At 36.5% G+C, this 23,163-nt stretch overlaps 1 protein-coding gene across 1 annotated transcript in view; it reads left to right on the forward strand.

Annotated features, from left to right (window-relative positions):
• Window positions 1-214: 214 nt before the first annotated feature.
• Window positions 215-23,163, forward strand: part of LOC139132209 (circadian locomoter output cycles protein kaput-like) — a 48,303-nt gene continuing 25,354 nt past the window's right edge. Inside the window, exons 1-4 of the mRNA XM_070698598.1 lie at window positions 215-258; window positions 898-966; window positions 13,314-13,462; window positions 14,327-14,508. Of these exons, the coding sequence (XP_070554699.1) occupies window positions 215-258; window positions 898-966; window positions 13,314-13,462; window positions 14,327-14,508 (444 nt within the window). The remainder of the gene's footprint in view (window positions 259-897; window positions 967-13,313; window positions 13,463-14,326; window positions 14,509-23,163) is intronic.

Consider the following 23,163-nt stretch of genomic DNA (forward strand, 5'->3'; position numbering starts at 1 on the left):
CAGTGGTTTCTTTCCTATTTCAAACACAAAAGAATTCTGCACATCACAGCTCCAAGTCATCTTCATTTGTAGCTTGATGTTGATCAAATCCTCCCATTTTGAACCAGATTTGCGGTTATATTATCAACTTTTACCTCAAGTATTGCAACCAAGCACAGGAGCATAATGGGTGTCTCCCATATGCATAATCTCTTTCTTATCAATTTCAAAGAATATGGAAGGTTCTGATTACTGTAGAAATGCATTTGCAAACAAGAGGTAATCAATACCTGTCTCAACAGATACAATCCCTTGGCTGACACATAATGCCATCTTCATTTTCACAGGTTTGTCATGTAATACATGGATTGTACATAAGTCCATATTGGGTTCATGCATGGACAGTAGAAGGGGTCTTTCCCCCTCTACTGTCTACCGAATGGTTCATGATTCTGCCCTCAGTATGTAGCACACGGACAGACTTTTGTATTTACAGTGGTAAAAGTAACCAAGTACTACACAAGTACCCATGACACAATTTGTGGCAGCCCACTTTCAAACACTGTTGTATTTTACGCATTGCTGTAAATAAAAATGCCTTTGCTTGTATCTTCAAAGGTATGATAGCAACACTATCACAGTTCAATCGTGATCAATGAAATGAAATATTGAAGCTGTAGCCAGGATTGCCACAAAGCAGTGCTTGGATGGCAGTGGTGTTACAGGAAAGTCTTAACATCATGCAGAATTGACACATGGACATCAGTATAACCCACTTGCTGTAGGAGTCTGTGCATGTTTACCGCTCAATAAATGGTGACACACATGTTGTATGTTGGCAGGAAGTTTTAAATGTTTCCATAGTTATGGGCGCTCACTTTTTTGTTAACCGTTTTGGAATTGTTTTTTTTCTTTCAGTAATAATACGTATACAAGTAGTCAGTCACAAAGTGCCAGTGAAGATGATGACAAAGATGACTACAAAAGGTGGGTACTACTGTCAACGTTGTTCACGCCTGGAAATCGAAAGATTTCAACTTTTCCTCAATTTTTAGTCCCTGTGGACGCAGTTTGGCAGGGACTTATAGATTGGGTCCTGTCCGTCCTTCCGTCCGTCAGCAGCCGTTTCTCTGTTATCCCTGAGCCAATTTTTTCAAACTGTGTGCAAGGATAAAGTACTGTGGCATACATATGTATGTCAATGTATTTCGCGATAAAATCCAATATGGCTGCCTCGTGGCCATTTTGTTGTGAGTTTTTTCATATTTTTGAGCCATAACTCAACTATCCCTAAACCGATTTCGTTCAATATTGGTACACAGATAAAGTACTATGGCATATATATGCACGTCAATTTATTTTGCAAGTCGATCCAATATGGTCGCCTGGCGGCCATTTTATTGCGATTTTTTCATGTTTTTGAACCATAACTCAACTATCCCTGAACTGATTTCGTTCAGTGTTGGTACACAGATAAAGTACTATGGCATATATATGCACATCAATTTATTTTGCGATACGATCCAATATGGTTGCCGGGCAGCCACTTTGTTGCGATTTTTTCATGTTTTTGAACCATAACTCAACTATCCGTGAACAGATTTCATTCAAACTTGGCACACAGTCATTGTATTGTACCGGATTTTTCTGAGAGTACGCCCAGGCCGTTAAACAGAAAATGGCTACATTGTCTGCTTCACACCTGTAGCTAAATAACGGCCCAGGGCCGTAATTCGGTAAAAATTTACCGCCAATTAACTAAAAAATAAAGGAGTTATTTTATCACTGTTGATCACAAACCAAAAATAAATGACTGTAGAACGCTGCAAAACATCCACTCATTTTTTTCTCGAGAGTTTTGTTTTATTTTTTGTCATTGCGCGCGACAAATTCTAACAGATCCATCTTCAACAAAAAGGACACAATGTTGCAATTTTCTGATGCATCATACAATAACATAAACTGACACTCATGCACTCATTCACGCACGCATAAAACTAAACTGAACCCAAGATACGATCAAGATTTCTTTTATTTGTATATCAACACAAATTGCAATAATAATTATACACATCTCTTTGGAAAATAAAATCACACATGGAAAAATAATTACGAGTCAGGTAAAAATAACGCATGGATAATCAACGCACAACCGTGACAACACAAGGTCCCATTTAGCTGTGGGTCCATAGCTGTGGTGTTTTCAGACGGGATTCATGCCTTTTACGGGCTGGTTTTGACTTTTACGATTTTAACCCCGCCACCACAGCTATGGGATATTCCATAGACTAGCGTCCATCCTTTGCGGAAGTTTGCTCGACGATATTTCGAAATATTTTCCATCCAAATTACAAATTGCCAACACTCATCGACAGCTTGGTTATTAGGGACTAACCAGACCAGAAGTCCGCTCAAAATTCACTGAAATATCGCCTTTTTTCTAAGTTTGCCCGACATGACTACACGGAGACCGCCATTTTGCTAGCGTAAAACTGTTGGTCGAGGATCCCTGCAGTACGTCACTACAGTGACGTAGCGGTGACCTCTCAACTTCTAAAACAAACTGAGAGATTCTTTGTGTGATATCAATGACCATCGTTCGTCTTATGGACATTCCTAGTCTCACAAAACTGAAACCAAATTTTTACTTGGGGGGTGGGGGAAAGTTCAGTCCTAGGATCTATGATTATTCGTGGCGCGCGGATGCTGGCCGTAATCTCTTGGTTCGTGTTCAGAAGTTGAGAGGTCACCGCCTACTACGTCACTGTAGTGACGTACTGCAGGGATCCTCGACCAACAGTTTTACGCTAGATTTTACTTGCCAATAACAAAAAAGGAAAAACTTTTTAAATTTCTATATAGACATTTTTTAGCTACTATAGACTATAGTCTATAGAAGCTATTGGGATGGGTATCCGTCCGGCGTCCGTCGTCAGTCTGTATGTATGTATGTATGTATGTATGTATGTATGTATGTATGTATGTATGTATGTCCGTTTGTGAGGCGTCCGTCCACTCAAATATCTTGAGAACCGCAGTACTTACTGATTTGATATTTGTTGTGTAGATGAAAAATATGATTTTGAGAAACTATTTTTTTTAATTTTTTGATATTGTTGAAAATAGGCAAATTAATGCCAAAAAGGTGTTTTTGGTAAAAAATCTTCTTCTTCATAACCGCTGGTCAGACAGCTTTGTTATTTGGTATACAGGTCCCTAGGGGTAACCCAACTTAGACTTGTTCAAATTGTGATGAAATATGCAAATGTGTATTTTTAAGGAATTTTTTTGTCATTTTTGGTCAAAATTTGACTTACATTGTATGTAATTCTTGTACTGTATAAACCCTATCAATTCACCCCGAAAAAATAATTAATATGATTTTAAATAATTGAATTAATTAGGAAATCATCAAAGCCAAAATAATTTTAGTGTAGAATTATCAGAAAGTTCAACTTTTTTTGACAGTTCATAGTGAAATGCTACCATCTTGGAGGATTAAAACATGTAAAGGCAACTTTCCTGAATCCCAACTTTGACATATTCTGAACTGTCATTTATTGTGCCCTGTATGTTATCTAAAAGAAATTGCTCAAAATAGTCAATAGAGATAGTGATAGAGATAGACAAAGTTCTAATTTCCATTTATGGTTGACTTGGTAAGGATAAAATAAAATTACTTTTTGAGGAAAAAATAGAGTGGTCAATTAAAAGAGTGGTCAAAGTGATAGGGTTTTTATGGTAAAGCTGGGCTGTATAAAGATTCCTCATGTGCTATTTATAGCAATTATGCAATCTGTGTAAACAGTGCAATGAAAGTGTAATATGATTCCTTATAATGCTTTTGATGACCTTGAACTTCTTAAGTTTCAAACCTTTGTCTCTTCAGTGTGCTTTCTCTGAGTATGTACAGTCTCAACTTATTAAACAGAACTCACAATGTTAATCAAAGATATCCACCTTCTTCATCAATACATGTGTCACAAAAGGTTATTCTCTACATAACAGAGCTCTGTCAACTGTTGAGTTGCTTGTTCTTTCAAAACCGCTGGTCAGACAGCTTTAATATTTAGTTTACTTGTCCGTAGGATGACCTTAGTGAGATAATTTCATACAGTAAGGAAATACTTAATTTTGTATCCATGTCTATAGTAGCTTCAGGGACTTTGGCCCTATGTTTTTTATATATGCCTCCATGGTTTGTCGAACGCACTCAAATTTAAGCGAAGAAAATCATCGATCAGATTTTGACGTGTGCACGTGTTCTGAGGTTGACCTAGTTTGTAAGTGTGACAAGTTAATCAAAGTAGTGGAACTTGTGAAAATAGATACAGTGTTTCACATATGTTGCACGCAAAGAGGTCAATAATCGTAAACAATTGTGGATCATACCATTTCTACTAGGGATTACTACTACTGTTACGTTTGTGAATGCAACAAATTTACGCGAAGAAAATCATCAGATTTTTGTATCAAAGCGAAAAAAACCGGAAAAGTAATGATGTACATTAAACAAAAAATAATGAAACAGAGTTATTTTTTATGATAGTCATTTTATTTATTTCATGATCTCCATCATGCAGAATGGAAAATTCCTGGCTCCTGCTTCATCTGTCAATCATTGTCGGCATTGTGTGGCAAACTCTAACATTGACTTTGCGTTCTTCTGGATCATTCCACCTGCATTTTAGTAGCATAAATAGGGGATACGGACATATCGCCGAAGTAATTATCTTAGAAGTGTAACTTATTTTATTTTGTACGCTATATAAAACTTTTTGACCTTTGCGTAGGTAATTTTTTTCAAGGGGAGTCAAGTTGAAATGCCGTAGACAAAGGTTGAGATGAAATTTAAAATTTTTAATAACGGCCCACCCCCCAAATAACCGCCCATGGGCGGTTTTTCGAGTGGGCGTACTCTCAGAAAAATCCGGTAGTATGCATGTGCATCACAATTAGAGGTGCGAGCGGGGACTGTGTCATCAGCAATGACTTGTTCCATAAAGACATAAAGAAACGGTAAACCAATTCCCTTACCAAATCCAAATTTGCTAACAGAAAAACAAATTATTGAATATTTACCCCTATTGGAATTCAAATGGCCACTATCCTTGTTAGCTCATATTTGGTATTTATAACCAAATAGAGCTTATATGGTGAGTGATGGCGTCTGTATGTCTGTATGTACATTTGTATGTGGGTATGTGTGTGCGGATGTATGTCTGTCACATGCAAAGGCTCCCATACTGCCAAAGCTACCATCTCAGTATTTGGTGTACAGGTAGATGCAGGGGTTGAGATGTGACGTTGTTCAAATGAACATGTCAGTGTCAAAAATATGCAAATGAGGAAAGAAAAGGGGGAAATCCTGCAAATGTACAGGAGTGGTGGCAGTAACTGAAACAGCCCTCACATCTGAGTAAGAGATTTTTGACCTTTAACCTATTTGTATGCAGAGTACCTATTATGTGTGGGAGTAGTGGCAGTAACTGAAACAGCTAATTAGTCTTTTCCTGTCATTGTTTATGAACTGTGACATATTAACAGACCTGCTCAAACCATAGACAGTAGAGAGGGGGGGGAGACTGTCTATGCTCAAACTAAGAGGGACTAGCTGTTTCTGCTATGCATGTTGCTAAGTTGACCTCCAGTACCTAAAAGTTTCAGACCATATTTACTTTTGTCTATGTCATTCTTGTTTTTCTGGTTTAAATATTTCTTGTTGTTTTTCTCGTTATACTGAGGAGAAATCATTGTTATAACATCAACGTAGAATTTTCCTGCACTGAACAGATAGAAACAACACTTATTGTTGATCTTTGGTATGTACCAATTCTGATCAAATTTGAGCGACACCGTATAATTGCGATATTTTGTTCAGTCTATAGGACCAGGAGTACATGAATATGGCAACAAAAATGCATTGTAAATTGTTCCAATTGGAAAAAAGTTTCACAGCTGCTTGCAGAACTCTAAATTGTCATCAGTCCGGGTTATGTCCATATAGAGGATAGTAGGGTAGAGCCAATGGCGTACCGTATATGTAATGAAATTAAGGCAAGAACCAATCACGTACTGTATATGTAACAAGGGTCAAAGGTTACGTTGGTTCACTTCGTTCAGATCGCGATATGACCTGACAGATCCACTGATCGAGTGAGACTGTTGGCTACCCGGAAGTATCTTCGCTCCAGTCGATAGGCGACGTTCTACGGTGTTAAAAATTGTAAGATTTCTTCAAGAATAGTTTTCTGAGTTTCTTAACCCTTGACCATATTCCACAAAGAGTTATTGGACGTTTTTCGTTCTCTTTTCCAGCTTTTGGTTAACTTCTCGGCGATTGATCCGGCGCGCGTTTTTCTGAGCGAAGGGTCGATCGTACCGGGAAATGCATGGTGATCGAAAAAATCGTGCTCCATCGTGCTCCGATGACCGACTAAAACAGTTGACCCATCTTTGCAAAGCTTGAAACATTCTCCATACTGCAGATGGCAAGGTTAAGTTGAAATTTGACCAAAAGTAGGCGATATTTGGCGACAAATAACTTACTGTAGATTTACAAGGGTCAAATGCTGATTTCTAGGAGCCGTACCCGGCCAGGAAATTCATCCAAATAAGTGATTTTCAATGTACTAACCACTTGTGTCGGTCACCATCTCGGCCGCACTGAACATTGTGCGTAACGTCTACATCTAAAAACTACCCAGTGCTAAAAATAAAGGGCGAAATCAAGCCGAAAAGTTCCAAACTCGTTGCAATGTACGAGCCAAGGTTTGCATGGTTAATTATTCATGACGTTAGCGGCGGCAGGTTCGCTGATTGGTCAATCGTAATATCCTCTCTATGGACATAACCCGGACTGGTCATTCCGCGGCACTTGTCAAGAGCTACTCGACACATTTCTGAAGTGCAAAGGCTTTGCGGCTTTACAAGAAGGATAACTTCATGGTCATTGTGTCCCACTCAACCTAAAAAAAGATGTCTGGAGACATGTTCACTGTTGTCATGGTCACGTAAAACCTCTGCTGGTGTCAATCTTATCAGACGCCTACGATTGGTGTTTTGATTTGGCCAAAAAAAAAAATATGTGCTGTTCCGATCACATGGTTTTCAAAAATAGGGTAGGTAGGTAGGGAAATTTTTTTTTTTTCATTTTTTTTTTTATTTCTCAATGTGCATTTTTGTACGCGTTCAAACACACTACCAGTGAACAATTTCCTCATGAACACTCAAATTAAATACCGATATATTAAAAAAATATTCATCAGTAGAATTGAAGTGTGTGGTTTATTAGACTGTCACGGAAATTTATATGGCTGAATTACGATTCTTTGACAGGAAAGTGAACTGTTTATCCACAGGTAAATCCTCAGCTTTTTGCAGTCACTCGCAAGAAAAACACACATACTTTACGTTGAAGTTGTTTGTAGCCTCGTCAACCTGTATATTTGTCTGCTATACTTCCAACCACGGCCCAGCAGCATCACTGGCACATTCAACTCGAATAGAGTACATTTTACATTCAGAAAAACCTGGATGGTGTTCCTCCAAAATTTCTTCGAAGTTTGGTTCTGTTTAACAGAAGACAAAATCGACCTTTCTTCGCCATGATCGCTTTGCGAAACAAAACTGAGTACACGTTAAGTCCATCACGAGTCACCATTTTGTTTGAGACGAGGCCTGCTATAAGTAGGGATACCAGGCCCTTTTTTGTTCTTGGTTAAACTTGAATTGTATGTTTTCTTGAAGATCTTGTCTCAGGATTTAAAAACTGTTTGAATGATGTTCTATCTTGTCTACTTCCAGGGTTATGATTTAAAAAAATTAAAATATGCTCATTTTTTTTGACAAATGGTCAAAAAATTTCAACATATGGCTAAGGTCATTTTGTGGGTATCCCTATGAAAAATATAGTTGTATAATAATATTGATTCTCTAACTAATCTGCTTTAAAATACTTTTTGTGCATATTATTACGTATTATTGAGTACGGTATAAGGAGCTTTTGTTTTCTTTACACAGAGACATGAAAATGCCAAAATTTTGTGAGACAGAGTTGAAAATTGGACGGCACTGTGTATACTACCAGTCAAAAGCTATTTTTCGCCATTTTCAAACTACTTTAACTTTCAGAGTTTTTAAGCTAGCTCTGTCAAATTTTGAACACTTTAATATTGAGAGATAATGCAAAAGAATACATGCATTTTAGATTTGTAAAATTACTTGAAGTTTGTATTTGAGATACACTGACAATCAAGGAGAGCCAAAAAATGTTGGACGGAATGTCAGTAAAAATAGCCACTTTTCCCCATTTTCAAACAGCTGTAACTCTCAGAGTTTTTACGCTAGCTGTACCAAATTCTGGACAGTTAAACTTGAGTAATAATAAAAAAGAATAAATATATTTTAGATCTGTAAAATTTCTTAAATGTTACATTTGAGAAATTCTGATATTAAAAAAAACAAAAAACATAGGAATATGAATAAAATGTCATTGTTCAACTGATCAACTCACAGTACAGAATAACCCCCCTGGAGCTGTCCTTTTTTACACAAGAATATTACTCCCCCCCCCCCCCCCCCTAAAAAGCTGTCATCTTGTTGTACTCAATTTTCCTTTAGCATTGAAATCTAGAGTCAGGGTTATGATTTTTTCCTTTCCTTTCCTTAGATTTTTCATTCTCTCTTCATTTGCCCGTCTTTCAACTTGTCTTGTTTATCAATTCCCGATTCCTGCACTACCCTGTCTGTCATTTTCCCCAGTTTACGTTAATGCTGTTTAAAAATAAGGTTGTTTACATCGCATGCTGACTTTATTCCCATACATCATTGAAAGAGTATTCATTTCTGTTGTCAAATATCATTTTGTAAATTTTGTGTAACATCAACAGATGAAAAATGAACACAGTTTAATGTTCGCAAAACTACCAGGCTGAGGGTTAACGTTTGAAAACAGCTGATTGTAGCGTTGGCAGTTCAACGAAGTACGTACGTACGGCAAATTCACGGTAAATTCCGAACGCACAGACTTTGAAACTACTCAGAACTGACCTTAACCACACAGTTTTTGGTGTACGGGTTTATATTTTAATGATAGAATGACTATAAAAAGTAAAATTGACCAAAATTTTGCTCGATTCACTATCACAAAACACTTCCGGGCTTTCACTTGGCCTGCATGTGGCCGCGCTGTGCATGGCGCGGTTCGGAAATGACAACAAGAATGTAAATGAAAGATTACATCAGAAAACGGCCATGAAAATGCTTCAAACTTTCCACAAATTGAATATAACAGTTGCTGTTTGGTATACTAACTCGATCACTGAAAATTGTCCCTGCATTTTAGCGACAACCTACCTACAAAACGCCGTTTAGGCACTGAACAACATACTGTAACGAGCCATTCCATTCTAACATAGGAAGTAGTGGCCTGAGAAATGTGCGTGCCGCAGTACGGCACGCTGTATGGCGAAAAATAATGTTTGATTTTGAGCGCTAAAATGACACAATTTTTTTTCTTTATTTTCAAAAAATATCCCATGGTAGGACGAGCAGTTGAATTGGAATTTTTTTATCGAAAATTTTATTGATTTAGACCTAATACTTTTTGAGATATAGCAGTTTGAAAACCGGAAACCGTTCAGTGTGCAACAACTGTCAGTGTCATGTCGCAAGTTTTCATATGAGCGTCTGGCCCTACTATAAGAATGACGTATTAGTTCTCGCGTGATTCACGCGATTTGTCATAGTTCTCGTGTGATTTCATGCGTTTCACGTTTTTTCATATCGTTATTTTTACTTCCGGGTTTACGAGGCTCTAAAAAGTTTAGGGTCGGGGGGTTGAAATTGGGGTAGGTCGGGTTATCGGAACAGCACATATTTTTTTTTTTGGCCTTTTACTGCTAATGTGTTACACATTGTTGTAGAAGTCAGACATAATTGTTATCCGAAAGGATGAAAACTGCATCATTTCAACAATTTAATCACAGTCGACACTCACTTGAAGAAAGAATCTGAGCATTACTTAACACAAGCATCTACAACTACATTTTGAAACATTACACTGTATCATTCAATTATTTGGTGCATGTTTACAGATGTGCTACTATTTGTGTAGAATCTGGCAATTTTTTGGCTCTGAAGGCCTAATGCTTTTGAAATCTGAACCGTGAGCAGTAATGGTAAAGTTTCAGAAAGAAAAGAAAGACTCTAAAGTGATGCCATGGTAGTGATTAATTTTGAAAAAGACTTTGCTACAGTTTGGTATCATTACATGTAATATTAGTGAAGTACAACCCATAATGTTTTGACCAACCAGTGTAATGTTACGATGTACAGCTTTGCGAAATAACTGCCTGCCCACCTGCCTGAACTGGTGAATATTTGGCCAGGCTGGTAAAAATGTACATTACCTACCTGACAGACAGATTGAAGTAGTTTCTGATGTTTTGTTGATAATATCAGAGGCTGGCTCTATGAATATTTTGCAAGAATATTGTTTGTCAGCACTGTTTGCTTGGGCAAGCAAGGTACTTCCAAAATCATCTATCCAGATGTCAGTTTGTTACATACCATGAATATCCCGCATTGGTACCTGTGATAGATTTCATGGGGGATAACGTCATTCCATTAAATCACAGTTGGTGCCAATGCCAATGCAACTTTGTTGTCTCTGCTTCTGTAATAGCAGTGATGAAAAGGTTAGACCATTTATTATAATTGTGTAAATTTTCTGACACTTGTGAATTTCAATTAAAACAACTTTTAACTACATCTCCTACACAAATTATGATCTTTACGGAAGGGGTGAGGATCAAACACCCCCCTCTGCTCCATCTGTTATATGCCATTTCACTCAATTAAATTCCCTTACGCCTTTAAAGACAAGTTTATAATTACTACAAAGAATTTCCTATTCTTATTGTCAAAGAATTTCCTATTCTTGTTGTGAGACCAAGCCTTCGTGGTGTACTTTTTGGAGACGCAGAAGCACCAGTTATCTAATAGTATAAACATCTCATACTTAGCCCTAACCATTTATTTAATAATGCTATGAAAATGAGTTACAAGAAACCACCTTTGATATATGTATTTGCTTCAAGTCAAGCACAACTGTCACCTAGAATATGAAATTGCCATGGAGAAAGACAAACTAGAAAGACATTGTTGTAAGTGGATTAAAATACCAGCAACAATAACTGATAATTGTACACCTTGATGACAAGCACTGCAACCCTTCACTACTGTCAGTACAAAAATCAAGAGGGTGGGACTGGACAGTGTCTAGGCTTTGCAGAACCACAAAACCACTGGCTACAATGAAGGTGTCACTGAATATGTAAACATCATTTGTTTGTAGGAGTATCAAGGCAACATCCAGATGTTTACAAACCAAATATTTGCTTTCCAATGTTAGTGCACTGCATAGTTACAGTGTTGGCATAACTGTCTGTTTTCTGTATGCAGAGTCAATACAAGAAATTACGCAATAACGCAATTATGTAAGCAGACATATGCCTTATACATTGTACAGAGCATGCACCATATTTTATGTATTTTGTTTTTCAGACTTCTGCTCCTTGCAGACAGAATTTGAAGCAACTTTTTGGCACATTTTGGAACTTGAAATTTATGTTGAAATTGGCTGTACATAATATTAGCTAAGGTGCTTTAAATAAAATTCTTTGTTTGCTGTCTGCATGCTGGTAGGTGCTCATAGAAAATTACGAAAACAAACACAATGTTAACACTATTACCAATGAAAATATTATTTTTCCGAAAGGAACCAAATAAAAGATGAGCTTATGTCAATACACTTGTGGTTTTTGTCTATGTTTACTTTTTGCCCAGCTGGCTGGTATGTTTTTTAAAAAATCCAAGGACGGCAAACAAAGATTGTCTAATATACATTGCATAAAGCAATATGTCAACAGACTGTTTTCTACGATACCTTTCCTTTCATAGTATTTCCGCCGGGCCACTTGGAATGAATGTCCGATTTGAAGTAGTAGTGACCATAGTAATATGTAATATCCTAGGCATACGTACTTATTAGCAACATGACTTCAACAGAAGTTTATGCTATATGTACAATGGTACGACTTTATCTTTCTTCTATCAGGGGAATACGATCTACAATGATCAGACGAGTACATGTATGTATTGCTGAAAGCATTCTATTATTTGTTAAATTGCAAATCATATATCTGCTCAAAATGTGTTTTGATTTCATCTGTTGAATGTGTACAGATAGTCTGAATGTAGATATTTGCTTTTGAAATTTCAGAATTACATACACAATGAATACTTGGTTTATAACTTTGGAAATCTAATATTTTTGGAGATGTCATACCACTAATAGACATTCAACTTTGGTATAGACAGAAGATTAATCTTTTGTAAAAAAAATTATCTTTTCACTTCCATCCACCTGTGTTGAGTTCTACTCTTCCCACAGAAAATGACAGGGTTGTGCCAAACTGTATAGTGAGAGAATTAAACTTCTTGATGACAATTTAATAGAAGGTTACCTCTTACACTTTTATATAACACAAGGTAGTAGATGATCTGATGAGCTTTAAAAACAGACAAGATATTTTAGTTAAAGGCGCCCTTCTCAATCCCAGGTTCTCGCATTAGTGAATGTGTCAACAGCCCATTAACAGTTTGTCATTCTTTTGTTTTCCATTGAATATTTTATCAAGTAAATAATATTTATATTAGATAAATCTGATAATTGAGCGGGGGCTTTAAAATTCTCACTGAATACAGTAGATACTGCACAAAGTTTTTTGGCCGGTGAACATTCTCAATAGATAATAACACATTATCAGTCGGTGAGCATACTCAGACAATGGTCATTGTTATGAATCTAATTATTGAAATAGAGGATTAGATTAGAGAATGAATCTTGAATCTATAATGTTTGATATTTGAAGTATTTTGAACATTTGAATGCTAAATGTGTAATAGGAATGCTATCAAAATTTGAAAACCATGGAACTCAGTGACTGTTTGTAAAGATTCTGATTATCTTGTTGAAATAAATTCCCAGTGCTTTATTTTTTGCACCTGGCTGCTTTGTCAAGTACTCTAGGGTGTCAGTGCAAGAGTGAGTGTGTGTGTGTGTGTGTGTGTGTGTGTGTGTGTGAGCGCTTGCGTATGCGTATGCATGCACAATATGCAGTAGTTATCACATATGACACAAAAAATATCTTTCATTTAAAACCGTTTGTCACCTTCATACAACCAGAGGCCTATATTCACCATATTAGCATCAATACATTGATTGTTCAGTGTGACTTAATTTAATAATTTTTTTTTTGTTCCAACAGAAAATCAAGAAATGCCAGTGAGAAGAAACGGCGGGACCAGTTCAATATTCTTATCAGTGAACTGTGCGCCATGGTGTCCACAAAGTCAAGAAAGATGGACAAATCCTCTGTTCTCAAAGCAACAATTTCATTCCTCAGACAACATAATGGTATTCATTTGTTTCAATGATCTGCTTGATGTATTTGTTAGTTTGAGTTTTGAGTCAGAGAATGGTTAGAAGGAAGGATATACATTTTCGTCCATTTGAACCACTTCTGAAATTGACTTTGAATTACTGGCAGAAAATGCTAGTATTGTGCAAAAATAAGTCATGCTATTAAAGTCTTCTCGAGAGTCCTTGGATTTGAAGCCCTAGGGAAAGACCTTGAAAAGTTCTCTATAACAAAATCAAAACATGGAAAATCACGGAAAAATCGACAAGTCTGCTGTGTGTTACCAATATAGTAGGCCAAGAAAAAAAAATTGTGCTGTTCTGATAACCTGACCTACCCTTTTTTTTACCTGCCAACCCTAAACCTTTTAAAGCTACGTAAACACAGAAGTAAAAAAAGAAAGAAAAGACCCATAAAATCACACATTCATTTAATACCTTGCATTTGGTTTTTGCTCGAACGAGAATGTCTTTTATGTTTTTATTCCTTTTATATGTATGATACCTTTTTCTGGAAATGTGGCCAGTGTTTGATCGCCCTGAACCCCTGAAAAATGCATACTTAAAAATAAAAATATTTGGGGAAAAAAATCCCTGCCAACCAACCTATGCTATTTTTGAAAACCATCAGAACAGCACAATTCATTTTTTTTGGCCTTATATAAATGATACCTTGAAATGGTATTTTCTAGGTATAACCTCAAAAATTGATTGAAAATTCCTGGAAAAAGTCCTTGAATTTTATATGAGTTTTGAGTGTATGTTACCTGCAGTGTAATAGCTTCAGAATGATTTGAATGAAAAAAAATCAAACATGGTCACCAAACAAATACATTCTTCTTGTACATCTGCCCTTCACAGAGATAACAGTACGATCTTCAAAGAGTGGAATAGCAGAGGGTTGGAAGCCATCTTTCTTGTCTGATGATGAGTTCAGTACACTGATGCTAGAAGCCCTGGATGGATTCATGCTAGTGATTTCCCAACAAGGACACATGTTATACGCTTCAGATAGCATTACCACACTACTTGGCCATCTTCCAGTAAGTTTAAAGTTACTTGCTTCTTCATCTAAGCACTTAATTATCTTGAAATGTCATAATATTTTGTTTTTAGCACTCTTACAGAGGATGATGAATACACTGTGCAGAAGATATTTTTTTCTGATTCACAAAGAATGTGAGATCCTTAGTTCAAGTGTCTCATGCAGACCTCATAATCAAAGCACAAATGCCAGCTGAGGGCATTATACTTTTCCTTATTTAAGTTTTTATAGTATTCAAAGGCTTGTTATCATATTCAGATGCTTGTTATTGCATTCAAAATTTAGCACAAAAATACATACATGTACAAATGTCAGAATTCAGCAGCCTTCATTTGTTAGAACCATTTTACAATTTCCTACAGCTCTGCATAGAACCTTGTAATTTGCATGTATGTTGTGATGTCACATTGTACTCCAACATTGCCCTGTAGAACCAGAACCTTATGGCAGATGCACCAATTAGAGGTTATAAACAGTAAATAAGGGTATAACCAAATACCTGAGCACAGCGATTATAATCTCACCATAGTATGATAAGGTTAAATACATGTGGATAATATTGTTATTTGGGATGCAAAGTTGGAATGAGGGGTAATAGTTATGCAGGTTCAGGGGCCATACCACAAACTCTACAAGAACATGTCAGTACGAGCTGTAGGTGTGCATGCACAGTTGATTTCATACAATAAGGTAACCCAATGCAGCTATTTAAAATCATCAAACCTGAATTTTATTTGAAAAATGCTGAACAATAAATTGTAAACGAGTTGCTGTTTTTCTGTTACTGTCACTGCTTGTACAAGCTCTTCATCACTGAGTTCATTGAGCTGCACTAGACTAAAATTTAACAATCAAAATTAACCTCATTTACCAAGCTTCCATTACTGCTGATTGGTATTGGTAGAGGTGTTGCCATTCAGGATTGGTTTTTCAGTGACATAGTCTAAAATGGGACCAAAATTTCGGTGTTTATCTGACCATGGTCCCTCTGAAAAAAAAAAAACATGTCAGAAAGTGTAGTATTTTAATTCCCATATCTGTTATTAGTAAATTTATATGTGTTTCTGATCTGTGGTATACATACCAGTGCAGCTTCTATGATTTTGCATGTGTGTTAATATCATAGATACAAAATACATTGCCAGTTTGGAAAAGCTAAGGTCTGTGTTTTCCTAACGTTGAATTTTGCAACAGTTTTAGTTTCTTAATGTCATCTCAAGCAAGGCTGTTAGACAATCATCTATTATCGACCTATATTAGGTGTGAAGTATTATGAGCTAGTAGTCATTACTATAGCCTTCTCATGTGAAATCCTTTGAGGTAGATCATGAAGTTCAAAGAGAGAGTCTGCAATCACAATGTGTGGTAATTAGCCAAAGTTCCTTTGTTATCTGACGTCTTAATCCTATTACTGCTGGTGTCTAAAGGTCCTCTTACACCATGATGGTACAGACACTAACTTTGACTGACGGAGTTGAGTGTTGGCTCTAACCTTTGAACCCAAGTGAACTGGGAAGGTGCCCTTGAGTTACAAGGGTCAGGAGACATGCTTAAAACTATACTCTAGATAGAGAATGACGCTGTGGTCAAGCTGACAGCCGATGTGTGAGCATCACAATTGAATATAAATGGGATTTCCAACTTTCTCTTTTCACTGCTTAAATGCCCCATCATACACCTACTGTCTCTCGCACTCAAACAACTACTACATAATAATAATAATAATAATAATAATAATAATAATAATATTTTATTGCTTGCTTGTAAATATCGGATTTACATCATATTTGTGGCAATGAAAGTGTGATACAAAAATAAGTTCAAATTTTACTGCATGTTATCTCCGAGGTGAGCTTATGTTGCAAGTGTGGCAAACTGTGGCAAACCAGGCATTTCGCTCCCAAAAACTGATAGTCTTGGGTTTTCACTTTACATTGAGCTAGAAATGGATTTCTTGCCCCATGCTTAAAGCCAGTATCCAGAAGTTACCGAGGACTTGTAGTAAAGTGCTGCATGTCCTTAGTTAACAATAAATGTATCTTGCTGTGTTTTGTCGGGGAGAGGCCACCAATAAAATTTGTCTTTTTTCGGTAACCAAGACAAGGGGGAAGCTGCAAGGAGCAGCTTTGGCAGAGGTGGAAATAGCCCTAGAAAAGTGTTTGAAACCACTATAACTTGTGCATAAATCAAACATTCCTACAGTAAGTCTCGTGGCAGACTTGGTACATGCCTGTGAGTAAAGCTATTTTTGTAAAAGTAATGTAGTAGAGTTATTTGACTGTTTTTGTGAACTTAAAGCAAGAGTTATAACAGGATTCACACATGAGACTCAACTGTGGCATTCACTCCACGCATAAGCAGATGACACGTGTTCATGCAACTTTGTGAAGACAGCATATTAACCCTATATATATCACTGTAATTTTCACACAAAAAGAAGCATAATAACTTGCTGAAATTATCTTATGATCCAAATTACCATCTTGAACCATGTCTTATCTTATGTATTTGATTGGCACTTGTCTGGCATTTTATGCTGAAGCAAGAAAGTATACTGGACAGTTTCCTTAGTGATGATAATCTCTTACACAGATACACATTGTAACTCAATTTTCATAAAAAATCCAGTGTGCAACCTGGTCTTGGAATCACAAAATACTGAAAACATTTAGAGCCATGTGCAAGCAAAAAGGGAAAACAAATTGTATATGATATGGCAGGCAATATTGTACAGTAGTTTCTAACCTTATTATATATATATATCTCTTAATTGGAAATTCATAAACCTTGTGAAATTTACTTATCTCTTAATATGCTAAAAATAGCATCAGTGTAAAGTGTCATTACAAAGGAAGTTCAACAACAGTAGGATAAAATAGGTTAAAGGTCAGAGAATCTGAAGCGCTCTTTTGTAATATTTAGATCCTGTCAGTAGGAAGAAGAAAAATATGGGTATGCTCATTTGATTACATAAATAGTTCATCACCCACAAGCATGTAGGTCTATTTATAGTAACTCTGATGGTAGTTAACATTACTGTTATCCATTCAGTCAGATTCTTTTTCTGCTGCCAATGTCCTAGCTGTAAAAATGCCTAGTTTTCAACTCATAAACACTGCAATTATATATATTTTCTGGTGTACATGTGATTGACAGCTGAATTTTAGTCAGGACCAGAATTTATTTCTCAAAACTTAGTGTAGACAATGCACTGTGTTTAAACGACTAATATTTTGTGTTTCAACATACTTTTGGCAGATAATAAAAAAAAATCAAATGAGAATATATCTTACAGCCCAATAGCTGCAAATGTATAATAAACCGATCTCAAAATATCTTAAGTTTTCCAAGAGGTTTCTTTGAATAAGACCCATTAAAGACTGAAAAAGGTGTATAACACTGTCATAAGTGTTACTATCATTTTAGATTTCCCACCATTTTCAAAAACCAATCATGTGACAGAAAAAATAAGATTACGACAACATACTGTTGGCCATCGTGTGGGTGCATTCTAGTAAATGGCATCATGCTTGTTTCTTGGATGATTACAATGTGTATGTGCACGAAATACTGCATTTTTGTACTTTTCTATGGGGGCGCCATTTTACGGGTGCAGCACCCGTTTATTATTTAACTTGTTAAAATATGTAGTCGTGGTCCAAATCAGGCAGCAGTGATACGTCTATACATGTCCTTCAGTCAGCACATTTACACGAACCAACGTTGGTTGAAAATAAAATCATAAAATAATGCATGTAATTCGCATCTATCAGGGCTTTAAGTCACGGCTGTTATCCTTTCAGATGGTGTGTGGACCACTGTTGGCAAAGTCATATAGATTATTAGTCCCCACGGACACCGTCCGGGGGGACTTATAGGTTTGGTCATGTCCGTGCGTGCGTGCGTGTGTGCGTCCGTCCGTGCGTCCGTCCGTTCACGCAGATATCTCAGAGACGCCTGGAGCGATTTTGTTCAAACTTGGTACAAGGATAGTACCCTACCTCATACAGATGCACATTGATTTGTTTTACAATGCAATCAAATTTGGCCGTGTTAGAGGACTTTTTAGTTTTCACCTCCATAGACTCCCATGTATAAGGCAGTCCATAGACTCCCATGTATAAGGCAGTCCATAGACTCCCATGTATAAGGCAGTCCATAGACTCCCATGTATAAGGCAGTCCATAGACTCCCATGTATAAGGCAGTCCATACACTCCCATGTATAAGGCAGTCCATAGACTCCCATGTATAAGGCCAAGAAAAATAAAAATTTAGTTTCTCATCGTATTCATATTGCAAAAAGGATGCAGTGACACAGTTTTTAGTCCCCAAAGATAAAGTCAAGGGGGCTTTTAGATTGGGTCATGTCCGTCCGTGAGTCCATCCATGAGTCCATCCGTTCACGCAGATATCTCAGACACTTTGACAAAATGTCACGTGACCTTGGTGACCTTTGACCTCGAATATACATATTTGTCCATAACTCGGTAACCACAAGTCCTAAACCTTTCATATATGGTATGATGGGACACCCTATGACACCACATATTGTACCTCATTAATTATGTGCATATCTAATTTTGAGTGAGCCAATAGAGCTAGAGGTCTGATTTTTTGTATATATGGATAACTTAGCAATAAAATTTTTTTGACAAAATGTCATGTGACCTCGGTGACCTTTGACCTCAAATATACATATTTGTCCATAACTCAGTAACCATAAGTGCTACACCCTTCATATTTGGTATGATGGGACACCTTATGACGCCACATATTGTACCTCATTAATTATGTGCATATCTAATTTTGAGCAAGAAAATAGAGCTAGAGGTCTGATTTTTGGTATATAGGGATAACTTAGCACTACAATTTTTTTGACAAAATGTCACGTGACCTCGGTGACCTTTGACCTCAAATATACATATTTGTCCATAACTCAGGAACCACAAGTGGTACACCCTTCATATATGGTATGATGGGACAGCTTATGACGCCACATATTGTACCTCATCAATTATGTGCATATCTAATTTTGAGCGAGCCAATAGAGCTAGAGGTCTGATTTTTGGTATATAGGGATAACTTAGCAATACAATTTTTTTTACAAAATGTCATGTGACCTCGGTGACCTTTGACCTCAAATATACATATTTGTCCATAACTCAGTAACCACAAGTGCTACACCCTTCATATTTGGTATGACGGGACACCTTATGATGCCACATATTGTACCTCATTAATTATGTGCATATCTAATTTTGAGCAAGCAAATAGAGCTAGAGGTCTGATTTTTGGTATATAGGGATAACTTAGCACTACAATTTTTTTGACAAAATGTCACATGACCTCGATGACCTTTGACCTCAAATATACATATTTGTCCATAACTCAGGAACCACAAGTGGTACACCCTTCATATGATGACCTTATGATGCTTCATACTGTACCTCATTAATTATGCATATATCTAATTCTGAGCAAACCCATAGAGCTGGATGTCTGTCATACATATGCACATAGATTTGTTCTGTGATACGATCCAATAAGGCCGCCATGTGGCCATTTTATTACGATTCTTTCATGTCCTGAACTACAGCTCAGACATGTATCAAGCGAATTCATTCAAAAGTATTTTATCACAGACCTAATGAAGAGGACTCTATCCTCTCTGAGGACCTGTAATCAAAGTACCCATTAACAAGTGGGGACTGTGTCATCAACGATGACTTGTTCAAGTGACTATTTGGTGGCAAAAGAGATTATATGAGTGAATGTGTGCAACTCAATTGATTATACAATAAACGATGGAAAGAAACTTACATCGTGTGAAATGGATGCATCTATTGTTACAGTTCTGTACTGACTCATTTGGTCGTCGAGCCATTCTGTAATTGAATAATATCAAAAGGTGTCCATCATAATAATGAAAGGAAGATGGGAAGATATTCCGGGTTGAATGAAGAACACACTACTCGTTCTCACTCATTAGTGATGAAGTTTAGAGTCATTTAGTTGATGGCATCAAAATTTTTTTATCTGTAACAGCGTGATACGAGGATAATCAGTCGAGGATTATCAGCCGTAAACAACTGACTGTGCAGCTGTTTTCATCTCAGAGTTCAGACTTCAGTGTTTTATCTCGTCAATTAAGATTTCGCCATGATAGAATGCCTAATTAGTGTATGCCAGTCCCAAACCAATTTACATTGTAAAGTCACAGGGATGCACAGTCACAATTCCAGTCACACCAACACTATAGACCTTCTACAAAGAGCCATAGCCAAGCGATCAAAATACTTCAAGGGCAAGTACAAAATGGTGAAATGAATGAGCAAAGTATGATATAGATTCTAGTGGACTGGTGGTAAACAGTGCAGTACCGATTACAATTATATTGTGGATGTGTTTAATCCCCAGATGGACATTTGACTCACAATATTGCATGCAATTCATAGCCTATTTCTTGTTGTGCACATATGGCAGACAAAATGAAGGCCTTTCTCAAGGATGTGCCATATTCCAGGTTATTTCAAGTGTGTCCATGACATTTTGAAATTGTTTGAGTCACCTGTCTCAAATTTTCTTCCACTGAATATTTGAAAATGAACTTACATTATTGTGTTTCATGTTCAAGTTGGTCTGATATTGGTCATAATAATTAGCCTTTAAAAATAGCAATCAAAATGCTGTTCATGAGATATTATATATTAAAACATACAAACGTAGATGTCTTTGCATCTCTGTCTACAGTTAGTCTAGTACCAAATTGGTATATATTAGACCAGCTGTAAACCTGAAGGTTTTGGAATGGAGACTTAAAGTGATATCAAACGATTACCACTGCATTATCTTGTTCATTCCAACATGTAGGGTTTTCTGAAACGGTTTTAGGGACAGTCAGTTGTTTCCTTGACTGTCTTCCATAGCTGTCATTCAGTTGTACTCTTTCAGATTATTCCTCTTATACTCTGTTGCATGACACATACTCTGTTCCATAATATTGCCGGATGAATTCTATTTGTTTTTTCATGATCAATGGTATTTTGTATATATATTTGCAATTGTGAGGCTAACATGGAGTGCAGCAGTCCTATCCATGGTATGATGTGTGACATATTGTATGTACAGTAGCTGCATGCATATGTTACAACGATATTATGTGTTGATTTAGGCAGGAAGTAAGAGGTCTTTTTTGCATCAATGGGCGTCAGTATCGCCTAAAGCTGTTTAGTGTTGTATCATTATATGTGGGTAGATATCAGTTTACAAAGTTTCAGCATCATGTCAGGTGACATCTGTGTTACACTTCAAGGATGATTTTAGTCCTTTGGACCGGAAGTCCAATGGACCAATGTGATGGCTTTGCCTATGTCATATGCTATACGCCATGGAGGAGATATCTCAGAAACACTTGATGCAGTCACTATTTTTGAGGTTTGGTTGGATTGTCATTTAGGCAAGTATTTCAACTGGTCTTTTTACTTTTTAGCTACTATAGACTATAGTCTATAGAAGCTATTGGGATGGGTATCCGTCCGGCGTCCGTCGTCAGTCTGTATGTATGTATGTATGTATGTCCGTTTGTGAGGCGTCCGTCCACTCAAATATATTGAGAACCGCAGTACTTACTGATTTGATATTTGTTGTGTAGATGAAAAATATGATTTTGAGAAACTATTTTTTTTAATTTTTTGATATCGTTGAAAATAGGCAAATTAATGCCAAAAAAGGCGTTTTTGGTAAAAAATCTTCTTCTTCATAACCGCTGGTCAGACAGCTTTGTTATTTGGTATACAGGTCCCTAGGGACAACCCAACGTAGATTTGTTCAAATTGTGATGAAATATGCAAATGTGTATTTTTAAGGAATTTTTTTGTCATTTTTGGTCAAAGTTTGACTTACATTGTATGTAATTCTTGTACTGTATAAACCCTATCAATTCACCCAGAAAAAAATAATTAATATGATTTTAAATAATTGAATTAATTAGGAAATCATCAAAGCCAAAATAATTTTAGTGTGGAATTATCAGAAAGTTCAACTTTTTTTGACAGTTCATAGTGAATTGAGGATTAAAACCTGTAAAGGCAACTTTCCTGAATCTCAACTTTGATATATTCTGAACCACCATTTATGTTATCTAAAGAATTGCGCATAATAGTTTGTCATGATAGGGTGGTCAAATAAATAGAGATACAGAAAGTTCTAATTTCCATTTATGGTTGACTTGGTAAGGATAAAATAAGATTACTTTTTGAGGAAAAAAATTGAGTGGTCAATTAAAAGAGTGGTCAAAGTGATAGGTTTTTATGGTAAAACTGGGCTGTAAGATTCCTCATGTGCTATTTATAGCAATTATGCAATCTGTGTAAACAGTGCAATGAAAGTGTAACATGATTCCATATAATGCTTTTGATGACCTTGAACTTGTTAAGTTTCAAAAATTTGTCTCTTCAGTGTACTTTCTCTGAGTACGTACAGTCTCAACTTATTCAACAGAACTTACAATGTTATTTGGTATACAGGTCCCTAGGGATAACCCAACTTAGATTTGTTAAAATTGTGATGAAATATGCAAATCTGTATTTTTACGGAATTTTTTTTTTCCATTTTGGTCAGGCCATCCTGAAATGAGCTATCAAAGATATCCA

Source organism: Ptychodera flava, chromosome 4, assembly GCF_041260155.1.
Source record: "Ptychodera flava strain L36383 chromosome 4, AS_Pfla_20210202, whole genome shotgun sequence".
NCBI lineage: Eukaryota > Metazoa > Hemichordata > Enteropneusta > Ptychoderidae > Ptychodera > Ptychodera flava.